At 33.3% G+C, this 26,313-nt stretch overlaps 1 protein-coding gene across 1 annotated transcript in view; it reads left to right on the plus strand.

The window, feature by feature from the left end:
• The window catches only part of LOC143043002 (uncharacterized), a 136,261-nt gene that overhangs the window by 61,249 nt on the left and 48,699 nt on the right, over positions 1 to 26,313 (plus strand). Inside the window, exon 3 of the mRNA XM_076215500.1 lies at positions 17,573 to 17,824. Coding sequence (XP_076071615.1) covers positions 17,573 to 17,824 — 252 coding nt within the window. The remainder of the gene's footprint in view (positions 1 to 17,572; positions 17,825 to 26,313) is intronic.

Raw genomic sequence — 26,313 nt, forward strand, 5'->3', positions numbered from 1 at the left:
TTAGATTACATATTACAGATACATACCGTTTGGGCAAAAAGGGTGAACAGATTAGACCTATTCTTGTAAAATTTGCTTCATTTGATAGTCGAGACCTAGTGAAAAAAAGTGCTAAAAATTTGAAAGATTCGAATTACGGAATTTCGGAGCAGTTGCCAGTGGAGATCCCAAAACGCAGGAAAGCAAAACTACCGACACTGAAGCGACTACGCGATGAAAATATCAAAGCCTATTTTGTGAGGGATAAAATTTACGTTGAAGGAAAAGAATACGTTCCATAGGATTCGTTCAGAGAACAATTTGAAAACTTGAAATGTTTGTGCTGGAATGTTCATGGACTCAACTCGATCTATAATGACAACGATTTTTTGAATTTAGTAAATAGCTATGATGTTCTTTTTATTTGTGAAACTTGGTTAACTGATAATAAACATAGTAGAAATAGATGGTTTTGTAAATATATCTTGCACTAATCGTAGCACTAATATAGGTACAAGAAATGAAGGTGGAATTGCTATTTATTGTAAACATTTTTTATGTAGTGGTATCTCGATAGAAAGAAAATTACACTGTGGTATTGTCCTTATCAAATTGAATAAACAATTTTTTACCATTGCTAATGATATATATATATATATGTTTTTCCTACATTTCACATGAAAAATCAAAGTATTATCAGATCTGTGACAACGATTTTCATGAAATTATTGAAAACATTGTTCTTGAATATAAAGAGAGGGGATCAGTATTTGTATGTGGGGATCTAAATAGTCGAGTAGGTGAACTTAATGATGTTTTGTGTGATGATGATTTAGATAAATATGTCGAGAGCGTTGAGCACGTAGAAAACCCCTATAACATTCAAGGTAGACGTTCATTGGACAAATGTGTGAACTCTTTTGGTCGTAAGCTTATTCAACTTTGCTATACTACTGGACTTACTGTCGCCAATGGTAGACTTGGTGACGATTCAGATGGAAAGTTTACTTTTTGTACAAGTAGAGGACGAAGCGTGAATGATTACTTACTGGTATCGCCGATCGACTATAAACTTATTAGTTACTTTAACGTGCTGCAATTTAATGAATTCTCTGATCATTCGCCATTACTTTTGCAACTTAATTTCTCAAACAATCGTCCACAGAACAAATATCACAAGCTACACAAGTATATCAAATGGGATTCAAATAAGAATAGTGATTACATGGAAGTCTTACAACAGAGCGTAGTGCGTTGTTCTCATTGGTAGACAACATCTCCTCTAAAAACGATTTGAATACAGCTGTAGGGGAAATCACTCGTATATTATATGACAGTGCTTTAAAAAAATTTGGCCGATCAGTCCTAATTGGTAATTTAAGATTTAAATTTTAGTTTATACGATAAATAATTCCTGCCTACGTCAGGTGGGATATTTATAGAATACAATTTGAGATAACAGAGAGAGAGATATTTTTAGAAATTACTGAGAGAACTGAGATATTTTTAGAAGATTGGTTAGCCAATCAGATAGGAGATATAAGTAAAGTATTAATAAGCTCGTTTTAAGCTGCCAGTTCATCGTAGCAGATTTTTATTTTGTTTTCAAAAAGTTCATTACAAAGTAGTTGTTTCAGTATTTAAACTGCTGTGCATAAACTATAAGTGTTGGCTTATTCAGACTTTATATGAACTCAAATAAGTTATCCCGTATGATGAAAAATATATTAGGAAAAGGAGCATGGAATAAACTTTGAACAATTCACGTGTTTGTACGGCGAGAAGTCTTTATTCATACGATATGTGCTATTTTATATTTTGATTTGGAGTTTTCTTATTCATAGAACTGAGGTCTGTTTATTTATTTATTCACATATATTGCATTTGACATTACATTTATACCCATGCATGGACGCAATGGGTCCGATTAGGAAAAAGAAAAACAATAATGAAGTCTATAATCCTACATTACTTGAAAATTGGACAATTGCTAGACTAAAAGCAGAGTTAGAAAGAAAGAATATCGCTTTTCCTTTAAATGCAAAACGTTTGACATTGGTACGTCTTTTGAAACGATACCAAAATTCCGATAGTATCACATCAAACGCACGTGGGGAGGAAGCACGAGGCGAAGACACACGTGGTGAAGAACCCATAAATGGTAGTGCGGTATACCATCATGCGTTGCCACTACAAAACGCACGTGTAGATGGGGATCCGCGATCCCATGATGCACCAACCACAAACAATAATGAAAACACGCCCAATAACGATAATCGTGTTTTGATTGGAATTGTGTCAAAATTATCATCGACTGTACAATCCCTACAACAGAATGTTTCAGGCTTAACAGGAAAGGTGAATTTATTACTTCAAGCCAGAAATGAAAATACCAGTACTAGTAGAATCGCAGAAACACCAAATGCATATGTCTCCGCTCCGGTGGATAGTGTAACCAATATCATCAATCATAATTCTACAAATTCAAGTCAATCTTGGTCAGATTTTAATCTACAGTCCGCATACAATGCAATGGAAAACACAAGAACTGCACCGAACGCAGCCGCAGGGAGCGAGTAACAGCTTTTAAATATGGGAAATTCAGGCAACATGGTGAGAACAGCACACGGCTATTCTGCAGTAACTCTACCGTTTGTGGAAACAATATCATCCCAGTTACGAAAGAATATTATATCAGGTATGGACATCTTTACTGATACCATACTATTCTGGTTCAGGAACACACGAGTTAAGCTTGAGTAAAGACAAAAACAATAAATCTGACCCTAGGATTTCAAGATCATTGTCTCTGGGCGAATTTATTCAGGCTTTTGGGATTTATAAGAACATAATGTGTACAACATTTCCTCACCATAGGAGTGATCTGGATCTTTATGAACGTGATTTGGTTGATATGGCCACCAGGTATCCGGGTAAGGGATTTTACGAGTACCATAAACGGTTTTCTGCTGATGCGGCAACTCATTTAAGGCATAACAATATTCCTGTTGACTGGTCTATCAGAAATAACACTTTATATTGCGACAGGGTCAAACAGGTCAGATCAAGACATACACGACAGGGAGCGTTCTTACCATGGAGGAAAGGAAATCTGTAATAATTTCAACGGGAAAACAGGTTGTTTGAGACCTCATTGTAGAAATTTACATATTTGTCTAAGTTGTTATTGAGAGCACCCTAAAACAGTCTGTACGAGTTCAAAAAACGAGGCACTAGGACCCAACAAAATCGGGTCCAATATGCAGAGAAGAATGTAAACGATCAAGTTTTCCTAAGTTTAGGAGTAACAACACCCATTAAGATTAGTAATTTAGTTCATGAATTAGAAAATCATCCAAATAAGGAATTTAAGAATTACCTAGTTTCTGGGTTAAGTCAAGGTTTTTCCACAGGTATTACAACATTGCCATCTAAGTCTGTTGAGTGCAAAAACTTAAGATCAGCGTTATCTTAACCAGCACACGTTTTAAAATTAATAGAGACGGAGGTAGAAAAGGGCTATTTAGAAGGACCATTTGATTTTATTCCATTTAAACATTACTGCATTAACCCTATCGGTGTGGCAGAAGGTAAATACAATAAGAAGAAGCGTTTGATCGTAGACTTGTCAGCGCCTCATGAAGATCCAAAAAATCCTAGTTTAAACGAACTTATCGATAAAGATGAATTTTCTTTGCAATATGTTTCAATTAGTGATGCTATCAGAACTATCAAAAGCTTGGTTTTAAATCTTGGCTTTTAAAAACCGATATAGCCGACGCCTTCAAGGTGATGCCCCTGTCGCCAATGTTATGGCCGTTTCATGGAATCAAATGGGATGACAGATATTACTTTTTTTTAATAAATTGGTGTTTGGGTGCAGGTCTAGCCCAAAAATCTTTGACACTCTTTCACAAGCAATTTGTTGGATTGCTCAGAACAATTACAATATAGAGCACATTTTACACTTGTTAGATGATTTTCTAGTTATTGTACCAGAACAAGACAATGCTCAACAAACTATAAATACTTTTTATACGACCGCAAAAATCGAAATTTTTTTCGTCGTATATTGGTATCACGTTGGCGTCGTCGTCTGCGTCGTCGTCGTCGTCGTCATCTGCGTCGTCGTCGTCGTCGTCCGAATACTTTAAGTTTTCGCACTCTAACTTTAGTAAAAGTGAATAGAAATCTATGAAATTTTAACACAAGGTTTATAACCACAAATGGAAGGTTGGGATTGGTTGGGAGTTTTGGTCCCCCTATTTTAGGAATTAGGGGCCAAAAAGGGCCCAAATAAGCATTTTCTTGGTTTTCTCACTATAACTTTAGTTTAAGTAAATAGAAATCTATAAAATTTTGACACAAGGTTTATGACCACAAAAGGAAGGTTGGGATTGAATTTGGGAGTTTTGGTTCCAACAGTTTAGAAATAAGGGGCTAAAAAAGGGCCCAAATAAGCATTATTCTTGGTTTTCGCACAATAACTTTAGTATTAGTAAATAGAAATCAATGAAATTTTGACACAAGGTTTATAACCACAAAAGGAAGGTTGGGATTGATTTTGGGAGTTGAGGTCCGAACAGTTTAGGAAGTAGGGGCCAAAAAGGGGCCCAAATAAGCATTTTCTTGGTTTTCGCACCATAACTTTAGTATAAGTAAATAGAAATTTATGAAATTTTTAACACAAGGTTTATGACTATTTAAGAAAGGTTGGGATTACTTTTGGGAGTTTTGGTCCCAACAGTTTAAGAAAAAGGGGCCAAAAGGGGCCGAAATTAAACTTTGTTTGATTTCATCAAAAATTGAATAATTGGGGTTCTTTGATTTGCCGAATCTAACTGTGTATGTAGATTCTTAATTTTTGGTCCTGTTTTCAAATTGGTCTACATTAAGGTCCAAAGGGTCCAAAATTAAACTAAGTTTGATTTTAACAAAAATTGAATCCTTGGGGTTCTTTGATATGCTGAATCTAAAAATGTACTTAGATTTTTGATTATTGGCCCAGTTTTCAAGTTGGTCCAAATCAGGGTCCAAAATTAAACTTTGTTTGATTTCATCAAAAATTGAATAATTGGGGTTCTTTGATTTGCCGAATCTAACTGTGTATGTAGATTCTTAATTTTTGGTCCCGTTTTCAAATTGGTCTACTTTAAGGTCCGAAGGGTCCAAAATTAAACTTAGTTTGATTTGAACAAAAATTGAATCCTTGGGGTTCTTTGATATGCTGAATCTAAAAATGTACTTAGATTTTTGATTATTGGCCCAGTTTTCAAGTTGTTCCAAATCGGGGTCCAAAATTAAACTTTGTTTGATTTCATCAAAAATTGAATAATTGGGGTTCTTTGATATGCCGAATCTAACTGTGTATGTAGATTCTTAATTTTTGGTCCCGTTTTCAAATTGGTCTACATTAAGGTCCAAAGGGTCCAAAATTAAACTTAGTTTGATTTTAACAAAAATTGGATCCTTCGGGTTCTTTGATATGCTGAATCTAAAAATGTACTTAGATTTTTGATAATTGGCCCAGTTTTCAAGTTGGTCCAAATAGGGGTCCAAAATTAAACTTTTTTTTTGTTTGATTTCATTAAAAATTGAATAATTGGGGTTCTTTGATATGACAACTCTAACTGTGTATGTAGATTCTTAATGTTTGGTCCCGTTTTCAAATTGGTCTACATTAAAGTCTAAAGGGTCCAAAATTAAACTTAAGTTTGATTTTAACAAAAATTGAATTCTTGGGGTTCTTTGATATGCTGAATCTTAACATGTACTTAGATTTTTGATTATGGGCCCAGTTTTCAAGTTTTTCCAAATCAGGATCCAAAATTATTATATTAAGTATTGTGCAATAGCAGGAAATTTTCAATTGCACAGTATTGTGCAATAGCAAGAAATTTTCAATTGTACATTATTGCGCAATAGCAAGAAATCTTCAATTGCAAAGTATTGTGCAATTGCAAGTATTTTCAATTGCACAGTATTGCGTAATAGCAAGAAATATCTAATTGCATAATATTGCGCAATAGCAAGAAATTTCAATTAGAGTTATCTTTCTTTGTTCAGAATAGTAGTTGAATCAACTTAAATCATTGTTTTATACAATATACAATGTATATTTACTTTTACTACCAACTGATAAATTAAAACAATCTTTACCATTCAGTGATAACAAGCACTTTTTTTACATTTTAATATTTTCTGATGTATTTAAATGAGTAGTTGTTGTTGCAAACTCCATTAGAAATTTGAAATGAGATCAGTTTTAGAATAAGGGAAAGGGGGATTTCATAAATAAAAAGAAAATTTCTTCAATTTTTTTGAGAGGATTAATATTCAACAGCATAGTGAATTGCTTAAAGGCAAAATAAAAATTTTAAGTTCATTAGACCACATTCATTCTGTGTCAGAAACCTATGCTGTGTCAACTATTTAATCACAATCCAAATTTAGAGCTGAATCCAGCTTGAATGTTGTGTCCATACTTGCCCCAACCGTTCAGGGTTCAACCTCTGAGGTCGTATAAAGCTGCGCCCTGCGGAGCATCTGGTTTTAGATATTTCTAAGTCATTAGGTGTACCACTTTCATTTAAGAAAACTGAAGGACCATGTCATAAGTTAGAATATTTAGGGATATTTTTAGATACTATTAATATGGAGGCTTATCTCCCTTTAGAAAAGGTTTTACGAATTCAAGAAATTATAGAATATTTTAGTAAGCGCAATTCTTGCACAAAAAGAGAGTTATTAAGTTTACTAGGGCATTTAAATTTTGCGTGCAGAGTTATAGTGCCAGGTAGATCATTTGTTTCACACTTAATTAAACTATCTACTACTATTAAAAAATTGCATCACCATGTACACTTAAAAAGCTGTAAACCAGATCTTGTTTTGTGGTCAAAATTTTTAAAAGATTGAAATGGTGTTTCCTTCTTTTTAAATGATAATATAACGAATGCTGCGAACATTCACTTGTTTACTGATGCTACACCTTCCTCATTTGGAGGTTTTTATCAAAATGAATGGTTTCAAGGTGACTTTCCTTATGAACTATTGTCTTGTGAGCAAACATCTATGGCGTTTTTTGAATTGTATCCAATTGTAATGGCATGCGTACTGTGGGGAGATAGATGGAAAAGAAAACGTATATTATTCAATTGTGACAATTAAGCTACTGTTGATATTATAAACTAGAGGCTCTAAAGAGCCTGTGTCGCTCACCTTGGTCTATGTGAATATTCAACAAAGGACACAGATGGATTCATGATAAAATTGTGTTTTGGTGATGGTGATGTGTTTGTAGGACTTACTTTACTGAACATTCTTGCTGTGTACAATTATCCCTATCTATAAGGATTGGCCCAGTAGTTTCAGTGGAAAATGTTAGTTAAAATTTACAAATTTTATGAAAATTGTTTAAAATTTACTTTAAAGGGCAATAACTCCTTAGGGTGTCAGTTGACCATTTTGGTCATGTTGACCAATTTTTAGGTCTTACTTTGCTGTAAATTATTGCTGTTTACAGTTTATCTCTATCTATATTAATATTCAAGATAATAACAAAAAACGGCAAAATTTCCTTAAAATTACAAATTAAGGGGCAGCAACCTAACAACCAATTGTCCAATTAATCTGAAAATTTTAGAGCAGATAGATCTTGACCTGATAAACGATATCAACCCCTATCAAATTTGCTCTTAATTTTTTGATTTTTGAGTTTTAAGCACTAAACTGCATTTTACCCCTATGTTCTATATTTAGCTATGGCGGCCATCTTGGTTGATTGGCCGGGTCATCGGACACAATTTTTAAACTAGATACCCCAATGATGATTGTGGCCAAGTTTGATTTTATTTGGCCCAGTAGTTTCAGAGGAGAAGATTTTTGTAAAAGTTAACGACGGACGACGGACGACGGACGCCAAGTGATGGGAAAAGCTCACTTGGCCCTTTGGGCCAGGTGAGCTAAAAAAGGAAGTATTGTAACTTTTCATTGAAGAGTTTCTTTCTGATATATCCTATTACCACAAAAAAAAACACTTTGAATCAACAAAGTCCAACAAATATGATGACTGAAACTCATGACACTGAAAACATGGTCTTCATTCTTGTATCAAGTAACATTTTTATTTTTAGTATAATAAATTTCTTATATATCAATTCAAAACCAATACTTTATAATAAAAGGTTTATTCTAGTAAATGAGAACAAGGGACAGGATCAAATTAGAAAAAAATCCGAAATTTCTAATATATATATTAACTGAAGAACTATATTGTTATTATATATGAGAAAAACATCTTTTAATAGTTAATTGATATTTTGAACACTAACATGAGGCAGGCATTGCCTGTAAATGGGGACGAAATTGTATGAATTATTTTTTTGTAACACTATAAATCAATTCTAAGATCTGGTGTTGTTGATTGATTTAGCTCTCAAAATGTCTGTAAATCTATTAAAGTTTTAAACAATAATATGAGGCACACATTACCTGTAAAAGGGGATGAAGTCTGTATAAATTATTATTGGAATTCAAACTTGACATTCAAATTTTTGAATCTGTTGAAAAGAAACTAAAATACTGAAACATTTCTGATGTTAGGGATTATAGTTGTGACATCATTTCCAATGTAAACAAAGGAACGCTATCATTAGGAATAAATGTTTGTTTTTCTTCAAGTATATGTTCATTAGTGAGGGGGGGGGGGGGGCAGGACCTTTTTCGGGACTACTGCAGTTTCAGAAGAGAAGCATTTGGTAAACGTTTACAACAAAATACAAATCAACTGTTAAAATTGACTATGAAGGGCAATAACTCCCTTCAAGGGTCAAGTGAAAATTTTGGCTATATCCACTTGTTTGTAGCTTGTACTTTGCTAAACATTATTGCTGTTCACACTTAATCTCTATCTATAATAATATTCAAGATAATAACCAAAACTCTTAAAATTTTCTGAAAATTACCAATTCCCTGGCAGCAACCCAACAACTGGGTGCCTGATTGGTCTGAAAATTTCAGGGCAGATAGACTTTGATCTATCAAACAACTTATCCTCGTCAGATTTGCTTTAAATGCTTTGGTTTCTGAGATTTTAGCCAAAAACTGCATTTTACCCTATGTACTATTTTGAGTCATGTCGGCCATCTTGGTTGGCAGACAGGGTCATCGGACACATTTTTTAAACTAAATACCCTAATGATGATTATGGACAAGTTTGGTTTTTGTATTAGTAGTTTCAGAGGAGAAGATTTTTGTACAAGATAACAAAAATTTACGAAAAATTGACAAAAATTTACTGTAAAGGGCAGTAACTCCTTAAGGGGTTAACTGACCATTTTGGTCATGTTGACTTGTTTGTAGATCTTACTTTGCTGAACATTATTGCTGTTTACAGTTTGTCTCTATCTATAATAATATTCAAGATAATAACCAAAAACAGCAAAATTTCCTTAAAATTACCAATTCAGGGGCAGCAACCTAACAACGCGTTGTCAGATTCATCTGAAAATTTCAGGGCAGAGAGATCTTGACCTGATAAACAATTTTACCCCTTGTCAGATTTGCTCTAAATGCTTTGGTTTTTGAATTTAAGCCAAAAACTGCATTTTACCCCTATGTTCAATTTTTAGCCATGGCGGCCATCGTGGTTGGTTGGCCGGGTCACCAGACACATTTTTAAACTAGATACCACAATGATGATTGTGGCCATGTTTGGTTAAATTTGGCCCAGTAGTTTCAGAGGAGAAGATTTTTGTAAAAGTTAACGACGACGGACGACGGACGACGGACGACGACGCCGGACACCGGACGCCAAGTGATGAGAAAAGCTCACTTGGCCCTTTGGGCCAGGTGAGCTAGAAAGGGTAGATATAAGATTCAAAGCTTGATGAAGTTAATGAGAAAGCTCACTTATCATTCAGCAATTAATAATTTTGTAGTGCATGCAAAACACATTCCTGGTATAAAAAACTGTATAGCTGATTCTCTTTTTCGTTACCAGATGATGAAGTTCAGAGCCTTGGCACCACATGCAAACGCGATACCAACTCCTTGTCTGCATCCCTCAGAACTGATGATGGTTTGAATTTAAAGATAGACGAATTATGGGATGCGTCTTTGAGCGAAAGCACTAGATTGACATATAAATCCGCTTTTAAATGTTTCAGAACTTTCCTGGTCATGAATGGTCAACTGTGCTCCGAAGTTAATCTCCCTTATGTAAAAGAAGACCTTCTAGTCTATTTCGTAACTTATTGTCAAAAAACACTTAATCTTAAACACCAGACTATTAAACTCTATCTTGCCGGAGTACGTCATTATTATATAAGATTTTTAGGATATGATCCTATGGCGAATGCTATCAGATTACCAGTTATTCTTCGGGATATTAAAAAATCTCAGAACAATGTTGTCCAAGAAAGATTGCCAATTACATCATCAATTTTGAATAAGCTTTGTGCTTTATTATCGAAAGGAATATTTTCACCAGTGCTAGACCTCATATTTCAGTGTGCTTTTAAAATGGCATTTTTCGGTTTTCTTAGGTGTGGAGAATTTACCTGTCGGTCTTATAATGATAATTCATGTACAGTACTTTTGCAAGATATCACTGTGGATCCGACGAAACAGTTTTTCCTTTTTCGCCTGCGATCATCTAAGCGTGATCCCTTTCGTCAAGGGGTGAATATTACTATTTATGAAAATGACACATTTAAACCAGTGGATACAATGAGTAAGTATCTGTCTATAAGATATAACAATGGCGCTTTACTAAAATCTCCACTTTTTGTCGAGGATGAATTTCAATCATCGCCGTTAAGCAGGGAAACATTTATTTCTTCATTGAGACAACTATTGGACACACTTGGCTATAATACTGTTAAGTTTTGCGGTCACTTCTTTCGTATAGGAGCAGCTACATCCGCAGCAGCATGTGGTGTCGAGGAGCATATTATTCAAACATTGGACAGGTGGTCATCAGACTGTTACATACGATACATACGAACTGATGCCAAAGTATTGAAAAGAGCTCAGCACGATATGTGTTTTCATAACTAATTCATTTGTTGTAGTTTAAAGCTTGAAATGTAAAATACAGATTATTATTGTTTCTTTTTTGTAGTTTTACACACATGTTTTTTTTTTGTAACATTATGTGACATTTGAGTAGTAAAAAACATGGAGACAATTTTAATTCCATATTTTAGTAAATTTAGGTTAGATTGATTTAATGTTCAAATTTTGGGCTTCATATATGCTGCAACTGATTATTTTAACTTGTGAGAACACCTTCGCACAAACGACTATTCATAAAAAAAATTAAAAAAAATAAAAATAAATAAAAATAATATTAAATCGCAATAAATGATTTATCTATCTTGGGGGCTTTCACTCATTTCATGGTATTAAATTCGCTTAATTTGGCCATGTTAATTTCGGGGAAATTATTTTTTACCCCCAAGTCAATTATACATCAGTATAGTAAATATTCTTAATTATCAGTTCCAATTATTATTTTATAAGAAAGCATGGGATTATTTTGCATATCGTGCTGCTGGTATCCACCGCAGCCGATACCCCGCTGCTGGTATCCACCGCAGCCAAAAAATCCGCTGCTGGTATCCACCGCAGCCGAAACAATGTTGCAGGTATCCACCGCATCCTATAGTGAATAGGTTATTTTTAGAATAATGTTTCAAATTATTGTTTAGATTGGGTATATTTTTTATAAAGTGAGTAGCCCCGAGAAAACATAGATACATTTATTGATTATATTGTTACATTTTTTATATGTTGTCATGTAGTTTTTAGCGATTATATAATGGAAGAAGTATAGCTTGTTTTTTATTAGTCTACATAATAAATATATATACCACTTTGCTATATTATGATGTTTGTTGTTTTGTTGTCTTAGATATAATGCGAGGTTTAGAAGGGATCGGAATTACTATAGACAATAGCTTTTACTGATTGTCATTTAGAGAACATGTGTGCTTATACAGTCATATAGATTTAACATTTGGGTTGTCGTAATTTGTCTTTGGTAAGTCGTTTTTTCAAGTCACTTATACTAGAGAAGTATGATTGTATAAATAAAGAGGAAAATAATAATACAGATAGAAAAAACAATGATTGGTTTGACGAAAAGTGTAAATCAGAGCGTCATATTTTTCACCAAGTTCGAAACTTCTTTTTTCGACACCCAACTGATGTTAATAGACAATCGTATATAGATGCTAGAAATCGATTTAACAGGATAAAACGGCAAGCCCAAGTGAACTATAAACGGCGAATGGGTATTGAACTTTGTGATATTGCAAAAACTGATCCACGAAAATTTTGGTCCACTATTAGGCCTACGAAAAGAACACGTTACATAGTTGAAAATGATGCTATGTTAAAACATTTCGAAAGAATTCTCGGCGAAAATCCACCCGATCTTTGTGATGAAGTATTGAACTTAATAAATAATGAACATTTTGAAAATATAGGCATAGATATCTTAGACCCTGAAATTACTGAAGATGAAATTGTGAAGTCGATTAAAAAACTAAAATTGAACAAAAGCGCGGGAGATGACCAAATTATTAGTGAAATGTTTGCTGCAAGTCCAATATTTTTTGCTCCAATTCTAAATAAACTTTTCAACTATACTTTTGAAAGTGGAACTTTTCCTGATACTTGGGCAGATGGTATTGTTATTGCTGTTCCTAAGAGTGGAGATTTGACCGATCCAAATAACTATCGACCCATTGTTTTAGTGAGCGTCTTATCAAAACTGTTCACGTCTATTCTAACTACTCGATTACTAGAATGGTCCGAAGACGAAGATAAACTAATCGACAATCAATTTGGCTTTCGTCCGGGAGATTCAACTATTGATGCTATTTTTGTTTAACATGGTATAATTGTACATTTTCTTCATCAAAAAATGAAACTATACTGCGCTTTCGTTGACTTTCGAAAAGCGTTCGATAAATTAAGCAGGAGAATTTTGATTTATAAATTACTTTGCAATGGAGTTAGCAGTAAATTTGTGGTCATAATTAAATCAATTTATACGTCTGTGCGTCGCCGAGTAAGATCTGGTGGACTTCTTTCTGATGCCTTTGACAATTTATTAGGAGTGAAACAAGGCGAACCTTTATCTCCTTTATTATTCCTCTATTTTATTAATGATATTATTGAAGATATAACTGTTACAGATAATGAAGATGTAGTGAACCTGAACGGCCTTTTAATTTATTTGATACTTTTTGTAGACGACACTGTCTTATTTGCCAAATCTGCCAAACTTCTTCAACAGCTACTTGACAACCTATCAAAATACTGTAGAAAATGGAACATAGAAGTTAACACTGATAAAACTAAGATAGTTGTGTTTAGAAATGGATGGCAACCTGTAAACAATCATTTCATGTATAATAATCAAGAACTTCAAATCGTAAATTCATACGTTTACCTTGGAATGTTGCTGCACTTTAACGGGAAATTCTTACAAACGCAAAAGCGGCTATCCCAACAAGGATCAAGAGCTCTCTCATCATCCTTAAAATGTTTAGATAATATTTACATTTCTATAAAGCAACAACGTCTTCTTTATGACAGTATGGTTCGATCGGTACTGAACTATTCTTTTGAAATATGGTGTTTTCACCGTCCCAATGACATAGAGATTATTCATAACCGTTTTTGTAGGTTTGTTTTAAAATTAGGAAAACGTGCTCCTAATAGTTTTCTTTGTGGCGAGCTTGGTCATCTGCCTTTGTATGTTTTGAGAAAACAATTAATCTTAAAATATTGGTTACGTATTGTTACATATAAACCAGCTTTTGTATATGATGTATATAAAATTTTATATGACGATGTAAATCATGGAAAAATTAATTGGGCATCTAATGTGCGTGATTTTTATGCGCCCGTCTTTTAGACGGGACGTATTATGGTATACCGTTGTCCGTCCGTCCGTCCGTCTGTCCGTCCGTCCGTCGTCCACACTTCGGACAATAACTCAAAAACACTTTCATCAATTTCCATGAAACTTAAGTGAATTGTTAATATCTATTGACGTAAGCTCCCTTTCGTTTTTTTTTAATTTCAGATTTTAAGTTTTGGATTTATGGGGCTTTATTCATAAAAAAGGGGGGATTTTCAACACTTCGGACAATAACTCAAAAAGGCTTTCACCAATGTCCATGAAACTTTGGTGAATTGTTTATATCTATTGATGTAAGCTCCCTTTCAATTTTTATAAATTTCAGATTTTAAGTTTTGGATTTATGGGGCTTTATTCATAAAAAAAGGGGGATTTTTAACACTTCGGACAATAACTCAAAAAGGCTTTCACCAATGTCCATGAAACTTTGGTGAATTGTTTATATCTATTGATGTAAGCTCCCTTTCAATTTTTATAAATTTCAGATTTTACATTTCCGTGTTATGAATTTTTATGCTTAAAAAAGGGGGGATTTTCCAATTTTGGGACAATAACTAACACTTTCACAAAATTTTATGCAACTTTGACAAATTGTTTATATCTTTTGACATAAGCTCCCTTCTATTTTTATAAATTTTAGATTTTACGTTTTCTTAAGTAATGAATTTCTATACTTAAAAAAGGGGGATTTTATGCAATAAAATTAACGGTACTAATTTTCTTGCACCAGATGCGCATTTCGACAATACATGTCTCTTCAGTGATGCTCGTGGCCAAAATATTTGAAATCCAAAGCTTATATAAAAGATGAAGAGCTATAATCCAAAAGGTCCAAAAAGTAAAGCCAAATCCGTGAAAGGAATCAGAGCTTTGCATGAGGGAGATACATTCCTTAATTTATAATAATTTCTATCATTTTGTAACAGTAAATTTTAATAACACAAAAAAATCCGTATTTTCATGCCAGTACCGAAGTACTGGCTACTGGGGTGGTGATACCCTCGGGGACTAATAGTCCACCAGCAGAGGCATCGACCCAGTGGTAGTAATAAAATTAACGGTACTAATTTTCTTGCACCAGATGCGCATTTCGACAATACATGTCTCTTCAGTGATGCTCGTGGCCAAAATATTTGAAATCCAAAGCTTATATAAAAGATGAAGAGCTATAATCCAAAAGGTCCAAAAAGTAAAGCCAAATCCGTGAAAGGAATCAGAGCTTTGCATGAGGGAGATACATTCCTTAATTTATAATAATTTCTATCATTTTGTAACAGTAAATTTTAATAACACAAAAAAATCTACCTTTGGTGAAACTTTGGTGAATATATTAATGTAACATCCGTTTTGATTTGTATAAATATCAGATTTTACAACAACTATACCAAGAGCAACGAGCGTATCATGCGCTAAAGTGCAGCCCTTTATTTATTTAGTCTTGGAATGAACCATATTTGGATTGGTCAGAATAATATTGATATATCGTTTGATGTTATAAAGACACGCATTAAAGACCAATATCTACAAAAATGGTCAGCAGATATATGCGACTGTGAGAAATTAAGTGTGTATAGAAGTATAACGTTTCATTTTTGTCTTGAAAATTATTTTAGCTACATTAATAATATTTACATTCTTACAAAACTACGAAGTGGTACATTGAAACTTAATGTTGAAGTTGGTCGCTTCTCTGATATACCAAGATAAATGCGTCTTTGTGTATGTTGTAATATGCAATGTGTTGAGAATGAATTCCATTTTGAAATGGTATGTCCAGCATATAGGGCAATTAGAATATTGTTTTTGCCACGCTATTATTGTTCATGGCCTACTATTTTTAAACTATCTTGTTTGTTGAAAGCTATAATTCTCGATCTCTAACAATTAAGCTCTGTAACTATTTGAAGAGTGCATGGAAAGCTAGATTTGATATTATTGGTTAGCTACAACATGTATGTTATTATTGTATTGTTCTCTGTTACCAGTCTTTTGTCACATTATGTATGTATTATGTATTGCAATAGCATGTTCTATATGCTTTTGCAAATAAAATATTCATTCATTCATTCATTCATTCAAAAAAATATTCATTGGACCAATTTTTTACAAAATCTGTGTTTTTTGTGTGCAGCAGTGTTGATGAAATTGGAACCGAAATTAATACATATGAATAAAACTGCCAATTATTTGTGTTTTATTTACATTTTTAATAATAATTTTGTAATAAATGAAGAACAAACCCTTAAAAATACTTTCAAAGAATTGAAAAAAATCCAGAGTTTCTACATCAGTTATGTATTTATGCATAGACGTGATGTACCAATTTTGGTGACCGTTACCTTGGAAACGAGTCTGGTGACATACTATTTTAACTAAAATTTTTATAGAGGCCATTGCATAGTATATATATGCAAATTTTAAGAAAAATCCAATGGTGAAAAAAAATTTGCTATATCTTTAGGGATCCACCTTAAATGTTTGTGTTTTTATTATGATTAATATACTTGTAGTACTTGAACATCCTGTCACTATGTTAATGTTTATAATAATTCTCGTATTCTTGTCTTTCATTTTTGCCTATGTGCTTTTTCTGAATGCCTTTGTTGGTGTTAGTCCGATACACATAGCGTGGCTCTGTACTTATACATCCCGTTATTGTGCTTTATGTTTGTCTTTCGTGTTTGCTATGTGCTATGTCTATATGCCTGTTTATGTTCTTTGATACAGATATGACGTGGCTCTGTACTTATGTTTATCCCGTCAATGTGTTATTGTACTAAGGTAAATTTGTGTATTCTTGTGATTAATTTTTGCTTATATGCATGTGTCTATATGCAATCTTGTGCTTCTTTATTACATATTTGTTTGTTTGTTGTTTTAGTGATTAAGATTATAACACAATGTTGACTGGTGTACCCCTATTTTTGACATTTTTACCTATTATGTCTTTTTGTTTTGTTCACGCATCGTGTACAATATAATGGAATTTGATGCGACTGTCGAATGAGAAGTTTAGCTAGCAATAAACCAGGTTAAATCCACCATTTTCTACATAAGAAAATGCCTGTACCAAGTCAGAAATATGACAGTTGTTATCCATTCGTTTGATGTGTTTATGCTTTTGATTTTGCCATTTGATAAAGGACTTTCCGTTTTGAATTTTCCTCGGAGCATTTTTAGGATATTACTTTTTCACAAACTACTGAACCATTACCAATCAAACTTTTCAGGATTAAGAAATTCCTTATAAAATATTATTGTGTTCTCAATGAAAAATGAATACAGTATATGGGAAACTTATTTACATATGTGACATGGGTTAAGCCTGTGAACGTTAATAATGATATTGAAAATGTTTGGACACTTTTTTTTATCCAGGTATATTGCTTAATATGAAATAAATGAATGAATGAATGAAAATGGAAAAGAAACAATTTGTGCGTTTGATAAATTGGACTGAACTTGGAACTATCAGTGTTTACATTTATTTGCCAACCCCAACTTTTAACAGATTTTTGACTAAAGATATTTGTTTCAGAGAATTTCCAAAACTGGGAGTCAGAATATTTTAATAGGGCAGTTAAGGGTCATTGTCATATTATTTTGAACTAAAAACGAAAGGTACTAAATATAAATAAATCTGTGTTATTTTAGGCTGTGTGTCGTCTTGGGGGAACTGGATACAAAACTAAATGTGATGATTTGAGCCAAATGAGTCTGAACAAAGATGTACTTATACATAATAGACAAAATCTATCAGAATTTCGTAGTGAGATGACAAGTCTTCAAACTGACATTGGTGAAGTTAAACATGATCAAACAATATTAAAAGAGAAAGCTGTACATTTTGAGGAGGGTTTAACTTCCGTAAAAACTGGACAGACATCATTCAAGGAAGAAATCAATGTAAAAGCTGCAAACATACAAAAAGACGTTGATGCAGTTAAAATGGATCATGACACATTAAAGGAGCAAGTTACTGTCCAAAATTCAAAAATGCAAGAACAATTATTCAGCTGCAGTTGTGAAGGTATGTTACATTATTTCTCTTTAAACCCAATACTTTCTTTTATAATACTAGAAAATGCCATTCTGCCCTAATTTGCTTTAAATCCAGTGCAAACAAAAATACCCCTCTATAGAGGGAAAATTTTATCCCTCTAAAGAAGGATTATCCCTCTATACAGGTATAATCACCATACAGGTTTTTTTCCCCCCCAACCTGTTGACGTAATACTCGCATGTAATTTATCAATGTGAATATAAATGAAATTCGTCAACGTAGAACGACCTTACCCCCTCCCCCATCCCCTCCCCGTCCCATAGTTATCATGGTTATTAAATAATTAAAGTTCCAGAAATATTTATTATATGATCACAGTGCAGCATGCAGTAATAAAATATTAAAAATATGTACAGGTAAATGTCATGTGAAGTGAACATTAATTAAGAGGTAAGCAGGTGTAAAAAATCAAATGACACTTTTTGTTTAAAGGAACAAATATTATGAAATCATATGACATTTTAGTTCCAGGAAAATGTCTTATGAAGGTGGAAATAATATTATGTAATGTTTGATCCCAAGAATTTTTATTATCCATAGTTTTGTTCCAGGGGGAACAAGTATTATGCGGAACAAATATATGTTCACACTTGTATAGTCGAGTTTGTCATATCTTTACATCGTCATTGCTAGAATTTCAAACTTCTGTGACTATACATGTATACATGTATATATTTGTTTTGTTATTGGTAAATTCGATATGGCAGTATGGTATTTGCGGAATTCCCACGTAAAAGCCATGGGACAATTGGGATATAAAGCATCATAAAATTGAGCTGTGTTCATTAAGAAACACATACAAACATACGTTTATCATACAATTCAAAATGTAAACAACCCCTAAAATACAATGTTATATGGAATCGTCCAACACACATTCATCATACGACTCAAAATGTAAACAACCCCTAAAATACAATGTTATAGAGAATCGTCCATAGCAGGTGAAAGACATAGAATTCACGAATACACGGTTTCCGCTGATTTTGTCAGTTGGTTAGTCCAAATAATTATGACGTCTTGGAAGGCTATTTCTTCCTGTCGAAGTAAGGCGTCAAAGAAAAAAAATATAATAGCCTTTCAAGATGTCATAATTATTTGGACTATCAGTTGGTATGACTGACATTAGATGAAATAAAAATAGATTGTCAGCTGATAAAATATTCAATAGTTTTTTGTTGGTTGAATGTCCTGAAATGTGCTGGGTTTATGCAGCACATGTATCCCTTTACCAGTTCACTGGCTTCAGTTTTGAATAATAGACTACAGTAGAGACTAAATGGGGACTAAATGTGTACAAATCTGACATCTAACTATGTTGTAGAAAATGTGATCATCAATTTATCAAAAATATATACACAGAGAACAATATATTTCACAATACATATGCATTAATCCAAATTTACATCCATTCGTACGGTCTCAATAGAAGAATTTCCCGCGGAAATGTCATGTGATATAAACATGGAATTGTCCACACCGATACAGGTGAAATACGAAGAATAACAATTGTGGACACAGCAATAAGATCAGATATAAGACACTCATGAGATCGGTGTAAAGTAAAAAAAATGTAAAAATCAATTTTTAGATAAATTTGTTCGATTAACCTTGAAGTGAAGACTAATAAAAATTTGCGTGTATAGAGTGAACCCCCTAAATAAAATAATACTGTGTTCTTGACGACTTCCCACCGCGATGATCGATAGAAATGATATTTTCCTATATAGTATGTTAACCAGCATCCTAATGTTTATCTTAAAATTAGTCATTTAATCATAATATTTATAAGAACGGCTGGTAATCTAAAATCACTTCAAAAGGTATGTACATTTCTAAATCACAATTTTCTAATTCAACTGATCAAAATATTGAAAATCGAAGAATGCTATGCTGTGTAGAATACTTCATCGAAGAGATACATGTATCATCTACTGCTGTGCATGGAGTTAAACTCCTACACAATCAGTTGCCCCACGAGAAATTGGTGAAAAAAGTGACATTTAAATTTTGAAATGGTTTTGTTAACAGACCTTCAAGTTCAAATTTAGTTTTTTTTTTTCGGTCAATTGGTATGAATGTTGTTTTGGGCGGAGTATACGCTGTCTGAAGTTGATAGACGTCCTAAAAAAATGTAAAAACTATAAATTTTCATTATTTCATGCGTGAGAGGATCGGTTCCGATTGAGGACATCGTGAATGCGTGAGGGGACGTGACATCATATTATCTCTTTATCCAAGCTATGAGTGGTTGAAAGTTGCTAAATTTGGTTAATTTATTCATGAAAAAACACACGCGTGTGCATAAAAGATAAACTGTTTTGCTGAGCGTAGCTGGATACGCCCGCAGAGGTCCAACCATGAATAGTTGGGGCAAAAATGGAAACAATATCCAAGCTTGATACAGGTATAAATTTTGATTGTAATTGAATATTTTGCACATTATATTTCTGAATAGATGTAGTCAAAGAACTATAAACCAATAAAGTTCAATAACTTCTCAATGTTATATCAGAAATTTATAAAAAAACAAACTATAAAATGGAGGTTATAAATCAGTCATCAAAGTTTAATGAAAACTGCTCTAAGCACTTTAAGGATATTGTCCAAAAACTTAAAAACTCCCCTTTTTTATGAATAAATTTTATAACTCGGAAACATAAAATCTTAAATTTATAACAATCAAAAGGGAGCTTACAACAATAAATATAAACAATTTACAAAGCATTTATGAGTTATAATTGTGCGAAAACTGAAAATTCCCCTTTTTGTAATGAATAAAACCCCATAAATCGAAAACGTATAGTCTAAAATTTAGAAAAATCAAAAGGGAGCTCATGACGATAGAATCAAATAATTCACAAAAGTTTCTTGCAGGTTGGTCAAATTGTTTTTGAGTTATTGTCTGAAAACTGGAAAATCCCCCTTTTTAGCTCACCTGGCCTAAAAAGCCAAGTGAGCTTTTCTCATCACTTGGCGTCCGGCGTCGTCGTCGTCGTCCGTCGTCGCTAACTTTTACAAAAATCTTCTCCTCTAAAACTACTGGGCCTTTAACCAAACTTAGCCAACCAACCAAGATGGCCGCCACGGCTAAAAATAGAACATAGGGATAAAATGCAGTTTTTGGCTTATAACTCAAAAACCAAAGCATTTAGAGCAAATCTGACAGAGGTAAAATTGTTTGTCAGGTCAAGATCTATCTGCCCTGAAATTTTTAGATGAATCGGACAACCCGTTGTTATATGTTGCTGCCCCTAAATTGGTAATTTTAAGGAAATTTTGCTGTTTTTGGTTATTATCTTGAATATTATTATAGATGGAGATAAACTGTAAACAGCAATAATGTTCAGCAAAGTAAGATTTACAAATAAGTCAACATGACCAAAATGGTCAGTTGACCACTTTAGGAGTTATTGCCCTTTATAGTCAATTTTTAACCATTTTTCGTAAATCTTAGTAATCTTTTAGAAAAATCTTCTCCTCTGAAACTACTGGGCCAAATTAAACCAAACTTGGCCACAATCATCATTGGGGTATCTGGTTAAAAAATGTGTCCGGTAACTCAGCCAACCAACCATGATGGCTGCCATGGCTAAAAATAGAACCTAGGGATAAAATGCAGTTCTTGGCTTATAACTCAAAAACCAAAGCATTTAGAGCGAATCTGACAGGTAGTGAAATTGTTGATCAGGTCAAAATCTATCTGCCCTGGATTTTCAGATGAATCGGATAACCGGTTGTTAGGTTGCTGCCCCTGAATTGGTAATTTTAAGGAATTTTTGCTGTTTTTTGTTATTATCTTGAATATTACTATAGATAGAGATAAACTGTAAACAATGTACAACAAAGTAAGACCTAAAAATAAGTCAACATGACCAAAATGGTCAATTGACCCCCTAAGGAGTTATTGCCCATCATAGTCAATTTTAACAATTTTCATAAAATTTGTAGATTTTCACTAACATTTTCCACTGAAACTACTAGGCCAAGTTCATTATAGATAGAGATAATTGTAAGCAGCAAGAATGTTTAGTAAAGTAAGATCTACAAACACATCACCATCACCAAAACACAATTTTGTCATGAATCCATCTGTGTCCTTTGTTTAATATTCACATAGACCAAGGTGAGCGACACATGCTCTTTAGAGCCTCTAGTTTAATGAATAAAACTTAAAAACTCAAAAACGGTAAATCCGAAATTTATAATCAACGAAAGGGAGCACACGTCGATAGATATAAATAATCCACCAAAGTTTCATGCATATTGGTTCAAACTTTTTTGAGTTTATTTCCGACATATTGACGACGGACGAACAGACGGGGAGAGACAGACAGACGGTCAACGGTATACCATAATACGTCCCGCAAACGGGCATATAAAAACTATGAGATAGAATTTTGAAATACATTGTGGGAAGAATGATTCTAAAAACACAAAATTTGATATCTGTTTAAATATATTGGTTTATACAATAAATGGACAAGTTTTCTTTATATAAAAAAAAAACAGTCTAACCAATAAATTGCCAATCTGTTTCCAAATTTCTCTAGACCGATTATTTGCACAAATCTGCAATATTTGACAAATTTTGTGTTTTTAAAATCAGTTTTTTACTGGATTTTTGTGACAAAAATGTCGGTTATTGATTTGGGTTTTTACGGCGGGCGGGCGGCCGGGCAGGCGGCAGCCAAATGTTGTCCGTGCATTTACTCATGAACCGTTCAACCAAAGCTTTTAAAATTTTAACATGTTGTTACCGACAATAAAATGGAGGTCAAGTTCAATAATGACGATTTTGACTTTTACGGTTCTGGAGTTAGGGTTCTTGAAAGACTGAAAAATGGTGTATCCAGTTGTGTCCGTGTTTTTACTCACGAACCGTTCAACCAAAGCTTTTAAAATTCAAATATGTTGTTACGGATGACAAAATGGAGGTCAAGATCAATAATGGCGATTTAATTTTTTTCTGTTCAGGAGTTATGGTTTTTGAAAGATTGAAAAATTGTGTTACCAGTCATGTTGTTGCATTTACCCATGAACCATTCAACCAAAGCTTTTCAAATTTTAATATATTGTTACTGATGACAAAATGGAGCTCAAGTTTGATATTGATGATTTTCACTTTCACCGTTCATCAGTTATGGTTCTTGTGATATTGAATAATGCCAGGACACGAATTAATATTAATAAATCCGGTTTGCTGTCGCTCTGACAGCCTCTTGTTTAAAATAAGCCATTTAAGGGGAGATAACTCTTTTGGTAAAATACTGGGCTAATAAGGAAAATTTTAATTTTTAATTGTGACAAGAAAACAAAATAAAACGTATCTTCCCACAATTTATTTCAAAATTCTATCTTATCGTTTTTTTATGCACACAAATGTGTTTTTCATGAACAATTTAACCAAATTTAGGCAACTTTCAACCACACATAGCTTGGATAAAAGATAACATGATGTCACGTCCTCTCACGCATTCACGATGTCCTCAATCAGAACCGATCCTCTCACGCATGAAATAATGAAAAATTATAGTTTTTACATTTATTAGAACGTCTATCAACTTCGGACAGCGTACACTCCGCACAAAACAACATTCATACCAATTGACCAAAAAAAAACTAAATTTGAACTTGTAGGTCTGTTAATAGAACCATTTCAAAATTTAAATGTCACTTTTTTCGCGAATTTCTCGGGGGGCAACTGATTTTGTAGGAGTGTAACTCCATGCACAACAGTAGATGATACATGTATCTCTTCGATGAAGTATTCACCACAGTATAGCGTTCTCCGATTTTCAATATTTTAATCAGTTGAATTAGAAAATTGTGATTTAGAAATGTACCTACCTTTTGAAGCGGTGACAATTACTTCACTCATGCACAACCGGAAAATCCTCTCACGGTTTTCATTGCAGAACCAATTCAGTGTTCTGCGTGTGTAGATTACCAGCCGTGTAAGTGTAAGGAAAAAGTTAGCCTGCAGATATGATGTTTGATTTGAAATGACAATAACATTCAATAACAGCCGTTATCCGACATGTTGATTTTGATATATTTCATCTTTAAATAGCAATATTACACATTTTATTCAATGAAATTAGATATAAGCCACAATTCCCCCCCCCCCCCCCCCCCCATATCAAACATAAATGAAAAGTAAATGATATCTTGCATTTTAAGATTCATTTTAGCTGATATGTATAGCACAAACATGCATGGTTAAAATGAATGCAGTTAATTATTTTGAAAATCATAAATAATAGAGTAAATCTGACCAGTAGAACGGTGTCAAACATTCGCGGAAATAAAAAATAAAAGCAAATAGGAAGATAAAACTGTAAGACTACATAAAATTGGTCAGAACATTTTCATGTTAAGTAGTAGTGTGGCACATTTGAATAAGTTACAAATGTTTGACTTGGTTAAATTTTTCTATTATTTTGATATGATTTTTTCCAGAAGTAAATTTGTAGTACGTAAAAACTAATTATTTAATTGAGAAGACATTGATAGGATTTTTAAATGGACATATATTGGTGAAAAGAAAAAATGCGCGACAAAATTGTTTATGGTTAAGAGTTATACCATATTCCACATTTCCTTGAGCGTAACATTAATTTTATTTATAAAAATGGTTCGGTATAAAGTGATATAATTCGGCATATTATTTTATTTTAAATTAGTGCGAAAACAAAATGTTGTTCGTAGAACACCTGATCAGTATGTTGTTTTTTCTCGTTGACAACATATTTGTTGAATATGCAAGTAGTTTGTCGGCATTCCTTTGTGAACTAACTGTTTAACTTTCCTGTCCAGCCTTTCCTTCTGACTTAGGCCGTGTTCACACCAAACGCCGTGTACACTAAACTTGTTTACAATTAGTTTGATATACTGGACATTGGTTTCACATTAAATTTGTTCACATCTATACACCTTGTTTAATTACCTGTACATAAGATTTGTTCACACTTGTAAACTCGATGTCATTTAAATGTTCATTACGTAGAACAGGATGCAAACTTTTCGGACAACTATTGTAGCAGTAAGGGAACGACCATTTCACTTTCAATCGGGGGGGGGGGGGTATAGGTTACAATGTACCTAGAAATAAAACTAGATGGCTCTCTGTGATTGGTTGTTATATCATTTATGTATTTTTTTTAGGGAAAATTTACTGCGAAATCGTAAGGTATCGTAAAAAACACCAAAATTCACCATGAAAAGCCATGGGACCATACATATTTAAGTGCGGTAAAATCACAAATAGATATCGAGCTCCAATTAGACAACAGCAGTTTTTCCATAATTAGTTTATTAAAGACGCCTTTTAAGGAGATAATTGCTAAAAATAGCATTGCCGGTAATGGGGCCCGCATTTAGTACTTTATAATCTATATTCCGAATCTCAATTGGAAAATTAATTAAGAGTTTCCCCATACATTATAGTGTTAAATGTTGGAAAAGAAATAAATACCAGCATCGGAAAAAAACCGGAATCAAACATTGGCGCGGAAAAACTTCTGACTCAGATAAATAAACAAAATACCGCCTCCCCTCTTTTCTGAAGTTAAGTGGTTGCTTCTTTATGAAAGCCATTTTGATGATTTGAAGTAGTTTAAAGATACTAAAGATGTCTCGATTAGGCATTAGAAAACGAAGGCTGCAGCAGTGTGCTTACAGACGAAGAAGAAGGATATATTAGGGATCACGATATTTCTATCTTTTCTGTTTGTTCAAGTGGTATTTCTTCTCCAATGTGTATTTGGCAAAGGGAGAGGGTAATGTTTTTGTTTTTAACTTTTAAGTGTAATTTAACGGATCCGAGATACTAGACAAATAATACATTTACCTCACATTTGTTAAGTAATGCATTTATGAGTGAATCGTTCTTTGAGTAAAGACCAGTGGCAAATATTTCTGTGTAAGTCAAGTTGATTCGGAAAGATGTGAACGTGTAAAAAGTCGGACCAATTTATGTATTTCTTATTTCGGACATTTAGACTTGTTTCTTATATTATTCAAATACAAAAAAAAAGTCATGTATTTCTACAAAGAACTTTATTAATAATCGTTATAAATATCAATTTTATTCAAACATCGTTTCTTCCTTAAATATACACGGTGAAACTAATGTTTTAAATGCCTAGTTTTGTGTACACTTAATCTACACAAGGCCTACATTGAGTATCGACTGCATGTAGACAAAACATGATTTACACTACATGTAAACATTGAGTTTTATCAATGGGAACGCAATTTTGTTTAGTTTACGTGTAAGTTACACTTACACAACACCGAGTTTAGGTCAATGTGAACACGGCCTTATTTG

This window comes from Mytilus galloprovincialis, chromosome 8 (assembly GCF_965363235.1).
Source record: "Mytilus galloprovincialis chromosome 8, xbMytGall1.hap1.1, whole genome shotgun sequence".
Taxonomy (NCBI): Eukaryota; Metazoa; Mollusca; class Bivalvia; order Mytilida; family Mytilidae; genus Mytilus; species Mytilus galloprovincialis.